The following is a 14566-nucleotide window of genomic DNA, read 5'->3' on the forward strand; positions in this document are numbered from 1 at the left end:
TAGGTTTTAGCATATTTATTTTAGAAAACTGACCTGTTTAAAAGTTTTATTTTTACTGTACAAAATAGGATTAAACATAAAATGACTTTTACTCCAAAATATTATTTCTGATTTACCAGTCTTCTCACGAGAGGTCCCATTAAAACATTACCTTACTCTAATGCCAATGTCAGACTAATTCATATCTGAAATGTGTGCTATTTCATCTTTAATATCCTTAATCTCAGCTTGGACTATTGTTAAATTAGATATTTTTTCATTTAAGAAAGCAATTTCTTTCTCTCTTTGTAGTAAGTCGGTAACCAATCTCCCAATGCGTAGTGTTAAATCATTTACTAATGGTTCCAAACGGGAAAAGTCCTTCTTTAGATTATACACCTTTGGTTTTAGATCATTTGCAAAAGTCACTGTCTTCAGAACTTTGGCTCTGTCACTTTCTAAGCTTAGAAATCTATCTGTATGTTTGTCGAAGCCACTCTTTAGTTCAGTTAGTGTCTTCTTAACAGAGTTAATTCTTTGTGAATTTTCAGATGCTGTCTTTCGGAGCGTTGCTGTTCGATCAATACTACTTAAAAGAAGATCACCTATATTTTTTACTGTATTTTTTTCTACTTTTTCTATTTTATTTTCTAGTTCTTGCACAGAATCTGTCAATGATATTACATCAGTTACTAAACCTGAAATCCGTCGTATATCTGTTTTTACAGTTGTAATCTTGAGACCAACATCTTTTGCCATGGAAGTTGTACTTTGGTCTACTTTTGTAACATCTTGAGAAAGCGCTGTCAGATTGTTGTTCAGTATATCCTGTTTTTCAGTTATCCTATTGGACCAAATTTTTACCTCATTAATTTCTTCCTGTAGACGCTTTAGATGAGCAATTATTTGAAAAGACTTCAATTGTTCCACGATAGCTTCAGATTTCTGCCACTATAAGAAAATATAATATCACAATGATTAAATTTATTAGAAGCTTAACATTTAAAATTCATCTTAAATTTTATAATTCTTTTTAATTTAATTTTTTTTTTTTTTTGAGATGGAGGCTTGCTCTGTTACCCAGGATGGAGTACAGTGGCATGATCTCAGCTCACTGCAACCTCTGCCTCCTGGGTTCAAGTGCTTCTCCTGACTCAGTCTCCCAAGTAGCTGGGATTACAGGCACCGACCCCCACCTCAGCTAACTTTTTTTGTATTTTTAGTAGAGACAGGGCTTCACCATGTTGGACAGGCTGGTCTCGAACTCCTGACCTCTGGTTATCTGCCCACCTTGGCCTCCTAAATCCATGCCTGGAATTACAGGTGTGAGCCACCACACCTTGCCTTATGTTATTTTTTAACTACAACATTACTGTTCTTCTGGAAAGCATATGGTAAAAGATGGCTTCAAAAGTAAGAGAATTTAGAACAATGTAAGTGAATTACTAATGAATAAGAAGGAAACACTACAAAAATTTCATGAAATGTCACTGGAAATTACACTTTTTATGTTATAATATTTTCACAATTGGTCTTCTGTACAGTAATAAAATGAGCTACATGAGACAGTGATTATGGTTTTTCAGTTGCTGGAGAAGGGAAAAGAAAGTTTCTTCTAATCGAGCTTTGCCGGGTAAGACAAGGCAACATAACTTCTTTTTTATTTCAGCTTTACTAAGGTATAATTGACAAATTAAAATTGTATATATTTATTGTGTACAATGTAATGTTTTGATATACATATCTACACACATCTTGTGAATGATTAAATCAAGCTAATGAATATATCTATCACCTCATTTTTTTTTTTTTTGGGTAATAAAAATATTTAAGATCTACTCTCCTGGAAATTCTCTTTCTCTTTTTTTTGGAGATGGAAGTCTCACTCACTCTGTCACCCAGGCTGGAATGCAATGGCCCAATCTCTGCTCACTGCAACCTCTACCTCCTGGGTTCAAATGATTCTCCTGCCTCAGTCTCCAGAGTAGATGGTGCCACAGTTGTGTGCCACCACGCCTGGCTAATTTTTGTATTTTTAGTAGTGACAGGGTTTCACCATGTTGGCTAGGCTGGTCTGAAACACCTAATCTCAAGTGATTCGCCCGCCTCAGCCTCCCAAAGTGCTAAGATTATAAGCCCTGAGCCATCATGCCTGGCCTCTTAGCAGTTTTCAAGTATATATTATTATTATTTATAGTCATCATACTATACAATAGATCTCTAGAACTTATTCCTCCTGTTTAACTGAAACTTTGTATTCTTTGATCAACATCTCTCTATTGCCCTACCCTGTCCCCTCCAATCCCTCATAACCACTATTCTACTCAGTACTTCTATGAGTCTGACTTTTTTAGATTTCACATATAATTGACATCATGTAGTATTTGTCTGTCTGTGCCTGGTTCATTCCACTTAGCTTAATATCCTTTAGGTTCATCCATGTAGTCACAAATAACAGGATTTCCCTCTTTTTAAAGGCAGAACAGCATTGTGTGTGTGTGTGCGTGTGTGCTATTTATCCATTCATCTGTTGATTGACACTTAGGTTGATTCTACATATCTTGGCTATTGGGACTAACGCTGTAATGAATATGGGAGTGCAGATAACTCCTTGACATACTGATTCATTTCTTTTGGATATATATCCAAAAGTTGGATTGCTGGATCATATGATTATTCATCGTGTTTTTTTTTTTTTGAGGAAACTCCATACTGTTTTCCATAATGGCTATACATTCCCATCCACAGTGTACAATGGTTCCCTTTTCTCTACATTCTCACCAACACTTATCTTTTGTCTTTTTGATAATAAATATTCTAACAGGTGTGAGTTGATACCTCATTGTGGTTTTAATTTTTCATTTCCCTGATAATTAGTGATGTTGAGCATTTTTTCCGTATACCTGTTGGCCATTACTGTGTCTTTTTTTGAGAAATGTCTATTCATGTCCATAGCCCATTGTTTAATCGTTTTTTTTTTTTTTTTTTTTTGCTATTGAGTTCTTTATATATTTTGGATATTAAGCCATTCTCAGACTTATGGTTCATGAGTATTTTCTCCCATTCTATAGGTTGTCTCTTCACTCTGTTGACTGTTTCCTTTTCTGTACAGAAGCTTTTTAGGTTGATGCAATCCTATTTATCTATTTTTGCTTTTGTTGCTTGTTCTTTTCGGGTTCTATTCAAAAAAATCTTTGCCAAGACTAAAGTCAAGAAGCTTTTTCCTCATGTTTTCTTCTAGTAGTTTTCAATTTCTGGTGTTACATTTAAGTCCTCAATTCATTTTGAATTGGTTTTTGTATATGGTTTGACATAAGGGTCCAGTTTCATTCTTCGGCATAGGATATCCAGTTTTCTCAACAGCATTTATTAGAGAGATGTCCTTTCCCCATTGTGTGTTTTTGGCACCTTGGATGAGAATCATTTGAACATATACTTGTAGATGTATTTCTGGGCTCTCTATTCTGTTCCATTAGTCCATGTTTTTTCAAATGCTAGTATTACGCTGTTTGGATTACTACAGCTTTGCAGTGTATTTTGAGATCAGGTAGTGTGATGTCTCCAGCTTTGTTCTTTTTGCTCAAGATTGCTTTGGCTATTCGGGGTCTAAGGTAACTGCAAACAAGTTATAGCAAATGCTAGAATGAAGGGACCAATGTCAAAGACTATATGTCTATGCTTTATTGGCCTGTAACTTTTATGAACAGTTTTCTGGCCTATCTAACCATCCATGAGACCTTGAATAATTCAACTAATTCTCAAGTTCCTAGTATGTTGTTAGGCATGCAAAATATGAGGAACATAAAGATGAGTATAACTCGAGTTGTGGCCTCAACTTAGTTTAGTAGAGAAGACAGATAAGTAAAATAAAATAATTTCCAAGGTTCTAAAATTCTGATTCCAAATGCAGCCGTTTTTCAACTTTTGTATGTTTCAATGCCATCCTTCTTCCCCACCATACATTATGTACTGAAAGTTCCTTTTTTTTTTTTTTTTTTTTTGAGACGGAGTCTGGCTCTGTCACCCAGGCTGGAGTGCAGAGGCGCGATCTCGGCTCACTGCAAGCTCTGCCTCCCGGGTTTACGCCATTCTCCTGCCTCAGCCTCCCGAGTAGCTGGGACTACAGGCGCCCGCCACCTCGCCTGGCTAGTTTTTTGTATTTTTTAGTAGAGACGGGGGTTTCACCGTGTTAGCCAGGATGGTCTCGATCTCCTGACCTCGTGATCCGCCCGTCTCGGCCTCCCAAAGTGCTGGGATTACAGGCTTGAGCCACCGCGCCCGGCCTGAAAGTTCTTAAATTGTCATCATCTTGATTTAACTTGGACACATTAACTGATAAACATTTTGAGCCACCCAAGTGTCTGGCAACATTTTGAGTTGTTATTTTTGTTGTTGTTTGTGATGATGGTCCTGTGTCTGTGCACACACATGTGCGTGCCTATATAGCAGTGTTGGGGAGTTGAATATTTTATTGAACTTTAAATATTTGACATTTTATTGCACTGTGCCATCAGTTAATAAAATGAAGAAGGGAAAATTACACAGTAATAAGATGGATAGATCTCATAAACAATACAAAGTTGGATAAAGTCGGACAATCAAAACAAAAATGCAAATCAGGTAAGACTATTTAGCTTCAATCAGAAGATTAGCCTATGGACTGTGTGCTCAATTATGAAGAAAAACAAATTAAGAAACAAATGTAAAATGGCTAGAAATACATTGCTAATGCCTATGCCCAAAGACAGACATACAGTAATTACTCTGGAAAAAGAATCCCATTTATAATGTGTAAGTCAATCATTTGACTTTTGCACATTTAACTTTCAGCTTGTTTTCTAGGAAAGCACTATGTTGTAAAGTAGGAAATTATAACTTTCTATTAATAAAACTAGCTTGATTCTATAACATATACTATAATGCAGTATGTGCTAATATGATCAAGAACAGTCTCTGCTTTTAGGGAGTTTGTAGTTTAGTTTGGGACACAGAATGTCGATAAATGTATTACTTAAAACTCAGAAAAGAAGACATAAAAAAGCTTGAGTCCAGGAGTTTGACACTGTAGTGTGCTATGATTGCACCTATGAATACTAACTGTGCTGCAGCCTGGGCATATAGCAAGACCCCCATCTCTAAAACAAAAAAATTGAAATTAAAATTTATTAAAACAAATAATCAGACTGTAAAACATTTTTACAAAATTAAATATGCAGTATAATCTAAATATATCTTTTTGCTAAAATAATTGTGTATTTCTTCAATGTTTTCTTATCAATTATCTTTCTTTAAAAAAAAAATTTTGAGATGGGGGTCTCACTAAGCTGCCCAGGCTGGTCTTGAACTCCTGGCTCAAGTAATCCTCCCAAAATGCTGGGATTACAGGCATGAGCCACCACACCTAGCTTGAATTATCTTTCTTAAATTGTATTTGGCTGACTCGGCTAATGCCAACCTTTTGAGATTGTTTTGGTTATTATACATTTAGTTTTATTTAACATAAATAAAAATGCATTATGCTCAGAATATTACTTTGAGGGCAGCTTTAAAAAGAAGCAGCCATATAGTTGCAAAATAATTATAATGAAGTATGGAAATGGGGCAGTAGGACAAAATAATTCTAAGTAGCAACTCCCCCACTTCGCCCCATCACAAATGTTTAATTTCAAAATACACTTGAGGATTTTTCTCCTCAATCGCTTTATGTTAAAATTAATTATTGGTGGATAAGGTGGTCCAAAATGTGTTTTTTGGTAGAGAAGTGAGCTTGCGAAAATGTTCCTGTGGGTATGACATTAAGCAGTAGCCACAAATAGGAAGGAAACCAAGAAGTGATTGCAAAATCACATTTTATTTTTAAGGAGGAAGTTTTGCAATATAGTGTATTTGATGAAACAATCTCTCAAGGGAGAAAAGACTAGATGGCTACTTTCGTCTATTTCATTACCAGGTTATCATTTATTAATGTATCTACTCTGGTAAAAGTAGCTTAATAGCAATTAAACAATTAAGATGTCGAAGAATGGGCTTAGCTTATTCTTAGAAGGATCAGATTATTAGCAAGAAGCTGTTAGTAAATCTCTTTGTTTCACTTGGTTGTTTATAAAAGCAAGCTATCTTGAACTTCTTTTGATCTTTACTAAAATATAAGCTCAATACAATGTGGTAATAATCTAGAGATTGTTGTATTAAATTACTTTAAAAATTACTTCGGGCTTGGTTAACCTATTTGCCTAGGATGGATAGAATAGTTAAGAGTCTATCAGTAGCTAAAAAGAGCACATCAGTGAAGGCTGGGAATGGTGGCTCATGCCTGTAATCCCAGCACTTTTGTGAGGTGGGGTGGATGGATCACTTGAGCTCAAGAGTTCAAGGCCAGCCTGGGCAACACGGTGAAACTCCATCTCTACAAAAATTACAAAAATAGTAGGGCTGAGCTGGGAGGATGGCTTGATCCTGGGAGGCAGAGGTTGCAGTGAGCTGAGATCATGCCACTGCACTCCAGTCTGGGCAACAGAACCAGACCCTTTCTCAGAAAAAAAAAAAATGTACATCAGTGATTTATTTATTTATTTATGAGATGGAGTCTCACTCTATTGCCCAGGCTGGAGTGCAGTGGTGCAATCTCTGCTCACTGCAACCTCTGCCGCCCAAGCGATTCTCTGGCCTCAGCCCCCCAAGTAGCTGGGATTACAGGCATGCACCACCACACCAGGCTAAGTTTTCTATTTTTATTTTATTTTTTTTTTAGTAGAGACAGTGTTTCACCATGTTGCAAACTCCTGACCTCAAGTGATCCGCCCTCCTCAGCCTCCCAAAGTGCTGGGATTACAGGCATGAGCCACTGCCCCCAGCCAGAATATTTATTAAATTCCTATCATATATTCAAGGTATGAGGCTAGATGCCGTCCTGTAATGTTAAACATTACCTGGATCTACAAGCACAGCAACACGCTTCAAGAATATGATTTCTAGGTCCAATCTGCTTTCTAAAAACTTGCTAAAGGATTTTTTTTTTTGAGACAGAGTCTTGTTCTGTCGCCCAGGCTGGAGTGCAGTGGTGCCATCTCGGCTCACTGCAACCTCCGCCTCCTGGGTTCAAGAGATTCTCCTGCCTCAGCCTCCCGAGTAGCAGGGATTACAGGCACCCACCATCACACTCAGCTAATTTTGTATTTTTAGCAGAGACAGAGGTTTCACCATGTTGGCCAGGATGGTCTCGATCTCCTGACCTCGTGATCCACCCACCTTGGCCTCCCAAAGTGCTGAAATTACAGGTGTGAGCCACTGCGCCCAGCTAGGATCTTTGAATTCTATTAAAGGACCTAGACATTTTATTGATCTGTATAATTTAAAACCATTTAGATCAGGCGCAGTGGCTCACACCTGTTATCCCAGCACCTTGGGAGGCCAAAGAAGGAGGATCCGTTGAGGTCAGGAGTTTGAGACCAGCCTGGGCCACATAGAGAGATCCTCATCTCTACTTTTTTTTATATTAAAAAAGGGGTAAATAAGTAAATAAAACCACTTAAAGTCAGAAGACATCTTAGCGATTATTGGTATAATTCTCTCCTTTTACTATTTAAAACTAAGCCCTAAAACAAAGTGCCCAGAATATGCAGTGGCAAAACTTATTAATAGATTAGAGGAGTACAGCCTAGGGATCTTCAGCACTGCTTTCTCCTCTTCTCCAATATTTATTCATTTATTGATTCCTTCTTATGCTCAAGGGCCAAACAATTTTAGAGCACAGCTACAGCTTTTGAGGGACTTACAGTCTGGTTTAATGGCAACATAGTAGAGAACACATTTGACTGAATTATTGCTTTTCGAGTTATCAAGATAGTTCTACTAACAGCAGATTTGTTGTGATTTTTCTCCCCTAGTTGAACAGTAGCAGGCTCCACGGTGTAGTGAGATGTCCTTGGCCTCTGGAATTGAACAGACTTAGGTCGACAGTGTGATTGCAAGGTTCCCAATGTTCCTGTCTCCATTTCCTTATTTGTAAAATGGGTCTAATAGCTAGCAAAGGTGTAGTAAGGATTAGTGATAATGACTGGCACAAGGTAGGTAATTAATATATACAGCTGTTATGATGATGATAATGAAGGCCGGGCGCAGTGGCTCACGTCTGTAATCCCAGCACTTTGGGAGGCCAAGGAAGGTGGATCACGAGGTCAAGATATCCAGATCATCCTGGTCAACATGGAGAAACCCCATCTCTACTAAAAATACAAAAATTAGCTGGACGTGGTGGCATGCGCCTATAGTCCCAGCTACTTGGGAGGCTGACGCAGGAGAATCGCTTGAACCCGGGAGGTGGAGGTTGCAGTGAGCCGAGATTGCACCACTGCACTCCACCATAGGGACGGAGTGAGACTTTGTCTTAAAAAAAAAAAAAAAAAAAGGAATGATGATGATGAATGCACATCTCCTAGAAATGCTTGACATACGTGTGGGTATGTCATTTTAACAGGTGCTAAAATGGTAGTTTTCTCCTTTCCTGCTGTATAAAGCTGGGGTGGAGTATTTTGATTTGTATTAAATTAATAGTTTATAGGCTGGTCATGGTGGCTTATGCCTCTAATCCCAGCACTTTGGGAGGTCGAGGTGGGAGAACTGCTTCAGCCCAGGAGTTTGAGACAACATGAGACTGTTTCTACAAAAAAATAAAATTACCTGGGCATGGTGGTGTGCACCTGTAATTCCCGCAATCTGAGGAGCTGAGATGGGAGGATCCCTTGGGCCCAGGAGGTTGAAGCTGCAGTGAGCTGTGATCACGCTGCTACACTCCAGCCTGGGTGACAGAGTGAGATCCTGTCTCAAGATTAATTAATAGCTTATAAATTGAAATGAGCAGGTGCTAGGAAAATTTATAGAGCTTTTGTCAACTGTGCAAATATGGGGTAAGTCTACAAAGGATGTTTTTTTTTTTTCTTATTGAGTTTGGTAAATTTTCAGCATCATTGTTGTGTAATGGTACATCAAAATTTGAACAATTTATAGATTCATACGAAGGTCTACAATTAGGTTGACATTAAAAATACTACTACTAATTTTGCATCTTATGGGTTTCTCTATGAAGCCATACAGGCTAATAAATGTAGAGTTTTAGTTATAAAATATACAAGTATACTTAGTCAATAGTTTCTGATCATTTAGCTAAATTTAAGGCAATGTTACATTTAAAAATTGTATATTCAAGAGTTTAAAGTAGGTACTTGTATTGTAAAAGTGATTTATTCATGTTACATTAAAAAAAATTGATCCAGTACTTTTTTTTTTTTTTTTTTCTGGAGTCTCACTCTGTTGCCAGGCTGTAGTGCAATGGCTTGATTTTGGTTCACTGCAACCTCTGCCTCCCAGGTTCAAGCAATTCTCCTGCCTCAGCCTCCCAAGTAGCTGGGATTACAGGTACCTGCTACCACGTCTGGCTAATTTTTGTATTTTTAGTAAAGACAGGGTTTCACCATATTGGCCAGGCTGGTCTCCAACTCCTGACCTCAGGTGACCCGCCCACCTCAGCCTCCCAAAGTGCTGGGATTACAGGGGTGAGCCACTGCGCCCAGCTGATCCAGTACTCTTATGCTTTTGAGACACGGTCTTGCTCTGTCACCCAGGCTGGAATGCAGTGGTGCAGGTCACTGCAACCTTGAACACCTGGGCTCAGCCTCCTGTGTCGCTAGGACCACAGGGATGCACTTTTTTTTTGACTTTTAGTAGACATGAAGTCTCACCATGTTATCCAGGCTGGTCTTGAACTCCTGAGCTCAAGCGATCCTCCCACCTCAGCGTCCCAGAGTATTGGAATGATAGGAGTGAGCCATTGTGCTTGGCCCCACTTCTCCTTACACTTTTTTTTTTCTTTGTAGGGACGGGGTCTCACTATGTTACCCAGGCTGTCTCAAACTCCTGGGCTCAAGCCATTCTGCCTCAGCCTCCCAAAGTATTGGGATTACAAGCATGCGGCACTGTGCCTGGCCACTGTATAAGAAATTAATTGATATAAAATTTATTATCAGTTACAAAGATACAAAAATGTGTTTTAGGATATTGGTAATTTTCCCTAAAGAGAAGACTAACAATGTAATTTAATATTTGATATACAGGAAAGTTTTTGAAATTTTAAGCATCTGGGTTAAATAAATGAATGGAAGAAACAAAAAGACAAATTAAGTACATCTAAATCTCTATAATAACAATTTCTTAATAGGAAAACCTCTTCGTAAATACAGGATATGTCTATATCTACATATCTATACACACATGCACACACATATACACTTTAATAGTTTTCTCATGTTATACTTGTAGAAGTGCAGTTTTTCTTTCCCTTGTATCATCATAGAGCACAGTGGCCACATTGTTTTCATTTACTTTCAGTAACCATTACCATGGTATACATAAGTTCAAATAACCTTATATTAAATGTAGTGATAGGTGAGAAAAAAATATTTAAACGTGAAGAGTATAAGAGAAGAAATTACATTTGCCTTGACAGGATGGAGGTTAAAACAACAAAGTTCCAGCTTACTTTATAATCTGTTTTATTAGCATTAAAATAAAAGTAAACAAATAGAATTTTGTCAGTGCACGCAAATGAGACATTCAGAAGTCAAGAAGTGTAATTTTAATACTGCAAAAATTAATGCTATGCCCCTTAACAACAGAACTCGCCAGGCTTATTTTTATGATTCATGGCTGCCTACCATAGGCCCTCTTAATTCCGATGGAGAACGAGTTTGGGGGTCCTACAAAAACTTGCAAATTTACATATTAAGACTACTTGATCAAAACTACCTTTTTGTAACTGACTGCTTTCAAGTTCTTTAATTCCACTGAAAACTTCATTATAAAACTGGTAAGGTTACTGACAAAGAAACAAGAACAAACTTCCACATACAGTTGACTACATTATATAACTTCAAATAAAATCAATTCATAAAACAAATTTAGTGGTTTGGGAAATCTTTAAAATGACATACTTTTAACTATCATAGTTATTATCATAACTAGTTATCAGAGTTATGTTACTTTTCCCTCAAAACAGACCACAGGCTTATTTATTTTTATTTATGTATTTATTTATTTATTTTTGAGACAGAGTCTCGCATTGTCACCCAGGCTGGAGTGTAGTGGCGCGATCTCGGCTCACTGTAAGCTCTGCCTCCCGGGTTCATGCCATTCTCCGGCCTCAGCCTCCCGAGTAGCTGGGACTACAGGCACCCGCCACCATGCCCGGCTAATGTTTTGTATTTTTTAGTAGAGACGGGGTTTCACCATGTTAGCCAGGATGGTCTCGATCTCCTGACCTCGTGATCCGCCCACCTCGGCCTCCCCAAGTGCTGGGACTACAGGCGTGAGCCACTGCGCCTGGACTATTTATTTTTAAGTAAACCATCTAGAGATCATGGATCTAGCAAACTCATGTCTAACACAGTTGGAACTTAAAACCCAGGTATATAAAGATATTTCAAAGATGTATATACACATAATTCCTAAGAAAGGCCTTATGTAAGAACATACTTACTCTGATTTTAAAAGTCTTACAAGTATCCATAACACAGTTTAGAACCTTAACAAAAACTAAAATGTTTCCCAGGCTTCATAGTTTTTCAGAAAGTGCATATTAATTCATAGCAAAGGCACCAGACTCTCCCTCACGCATGTTATCTTTTATTTTACACAAAACTCCCATGAACTTGGTTGTATGGATTCTTAACCTGCAGTGAATTATGTAAGAAAGTGAAGAACTGGCTGAGGCAGGCACATTACCAACCAACCTGACATCAAGATTAGGTGACAGAAAAGGTATGAGACATAGGTTTGAAAAATGGCAAATTGGGGTCATTTAGTGAAGCAGTAAATACTCTTCATTAGCCCCTGGAGACATCAATGTATGTGGGTCCAATATAATAGGTGAAATTAATAATGATGTCCACTAATGCTTTAAAAACATTAAAAGTATTAAGTATCTTGTTTTAAAAGTAGAGAAACATTTTTAAAGAACTATTTCTATTTAAAATGGTTAAAATGAAATAAGTTTCAGTGCTTAAAAAGCTTTGATTATGTGGATAATCCATTTGTGTGGACATCTCATTTATTTTCCAATAATGTAGGATAAGATGAGGCATATCAAGGTAACTCAAAATCAATGGACTAATCAATTTATGTATAATGATATGGTTCATCAGAATAAAGGTCATTTAAAAATCACCACCAATTCCTTTATTTTCTATATTATATTCTTTCACAGTTTCCTTTTCTCCTGTAGTATGCATTGAGTATACTATAAAATCATGAACTTTTTCTTTTAGAACATCCAGTTCATTTTGCATCTTTAATATGCGATTATCATACTGAATTCCTTCAAGGGTTTTCTGCATCTCCATTATTTCAGACACTGCTTTCAGCATATCATCTTCCATATTAAACATCTGCATAGTCAAGTCTTCCATTTTCTTTTCTGTTCCTATCAGATCCTGAGAGACTCTGAGAACAGAGCGAACAGCACTTTCGATTGTTGGCAAATGTGTCTTGCATTCTTCAACTTTGGGTTCGTAGTCGGAAAGTTTATTAGTTAGATCTTCATCTCTGGCAAAGAGGGCATGCTGTTCCTCTTCTAACTTTTCAACTGCCTTTGTATCAGAGCCTAGCTGTTCCTCTACTCGCAGGAGATCTTCTTCTTCTTGTCTTTTTACTGTTCTAATATTTCTTAGTGTGCTATCTTCCAAATCTTTTAGCCGTTCAGTGAGCAATTTTATTTCCTGCTCAGCCGAGTTAATTTGGACAGTTACTCGAGAATGTGCATGTTTTGCTTCTGATTTGAAAATGTCTGTATTAATGTTTATTTCTTCTAGGCTTTTCTTACAAAAATCCGTAATATTCTGAAATTTCTCATTAAGGCTTTGAATCCTTTGAGTGAGCACCTCTTCATTATTTTGAATGCCATGCATGGTATCTTGGAGGTTGGATACTTCCTGCTCAAACTGGGTCATCAAAGACATGGAAGATGTAGCTTCCTGAAGGATGCTTTCAGTAGACTCAAGCTGCATTTATAACACAAAACAATTCCCAAGGCTACTTAATAATTTTCATATTAGAGAAACACACTTTAACAATCAGGAGCATAACACATGCCATGTTAAAATTCTGAAGATGTCTAAAATATCCAAGTATATCAGAATCATGCTGACAAAGACATTTATTACGTTAATAGTTTTCACAAATATGTTAGCCCTGTGTTTTATTTATTTATTTATTTATTTGAGACAGCCTGTCACCCAGGCTGGAGTGCAGTCGAACCATCTCAGCTCACTGTAACCTCCGCCTCCTAGATTCAAGGTATTCTCTTGCTTCAGCTTCCCCGAGTAGCTGGGATTACAGGTACGCGCCACCATGCCTAGCTAATTTTTGTTATTTTTTTGTACAGATGGGGTTTCACCATGTTGGTCAGGCTGGTCTCGAACTATTGACCTCTAGTGATCTGCCTGCCTCGGCCTCCCAAAGTACTAGATTTACAGGCGAGAGCCGCTGCGCCTGGCCAGCACTGTTAAAAAAAAAAAAATACACCTGAACACATAATCCTAGATATTTCAGCACTTCTATGGAAGCATATTCAAGAGAAAAGTAATGTTAAAGGGCCTGAAATAGATCACAATTTCCTCTTTTTAACTCCAATGGTAAGTAACTTAGATGTTATTTGGCTTTTTAGAAACTATAACTTTGTATAAAATTTGATATCTTTCCTAAATCCTGTAATTCTGGAAGGGTTTCTGCTGAAAAAAAATTTTTGACCAACCTCTTGCAGAGAAAGTACTAGAATCAGGTCTTACAGATACAAAGGCAAAATGAATCAAAAAACAGTTTAGTGAGACAAGTCAAATTGAATGGTAAGGTGTTTTAAGTATTTGTAAATTATGCTAAGCCTCTGGCACCTCCTAATCTGTGTCTGGAATATAGAAGGCCAAGTCATAGACCTCTTTTAGTCTACACTTAGATAACAGCTTTAGAGACTACAGGAAGGCCTAGAAATGATCATTAATTTATCATGTGCTTGCAGCATTACGCTGAAGACATAATACTGAACAAGATACAGTTCTGCCCTTAAGCAGCTTTGTTTAATTGACGAGAAAGACAAGTGTATATGCACTATGACAGGGGAAGAGCTGTGGAAGCACTCTGGTGGAGACCCAACCTAGACTTCAGTGATGAAGGAAAGTATTTTAGAAAAAGTAATATCTAATACCTGCTTCCAGTTGCTTGCTCTCTAAATTAGCCTACACACTACTACTAGAGTAAGCTTTTAAAAACTGGTATGCCTATCATGGTACACTGTTACAAAACCTTTGATGTTCCCTAATACTTCCAGGATAAAGTCTCAAATTCTCTAACCTCTCCCTGTGCTATCCTCCTCTCCTCTTTATTTAGTTACGTTGTCCTTACTTCAAGGCTCAGACCGGATCTCAGCTCCTCGGTGCAGCATTTCTTCCACAGCCCTAGCCCTGACAACCTGAATTCCTGTAGTACCTATTACATATGCATTTGCCACATATTTGCCACTTAGCACATACAATTCACAAATTTT

General features: G+C 37.6%; 1 protein-coding gene across 3 annotated transcripts in view; it reads right to left on the reverse strand.

Moving 5' to 3' along the window:
* Positions 1-14566, reverse strand: part of IKBIP (IKBKB interacting protein) — a 29733-nt gene continuing 15167 nt past the window's right edge. For 2 of the 3 annotated variants that reach the window (XM_015152522.3, XM_001084373.5), the window contains one exon: positions 1-930. In XM_015152522.3, the coding sequence (XP_015008008.1) occupies positions 897-930 (34 nt within the window). In that variant the 3' untranslated portion in view covers positions 1-896. Of the gene's footprint in view, positions 931-10509; positions 13029-14566 lie in introns of those variants that run through there. The other variant, XM_001084253.5, reaches the window with a different exon arrangement.

The sequence above is a fragment of the Macaca mulatta genome, chromosome 11 (genome assembly GCF_049350105.2).
Source record: "Macaca mulatta isolate MMU2019108-1 chromosome 11, T2T-MMU8v2.0, whole genome shotgun sequence".
Classification (NCBI taxonomy): domain Eukaryota; kingdom Metazoa; phylum Chordata; class Mammalia; order Primates; family Cercopithecidae; genus Macaca; species Macaca mulatta.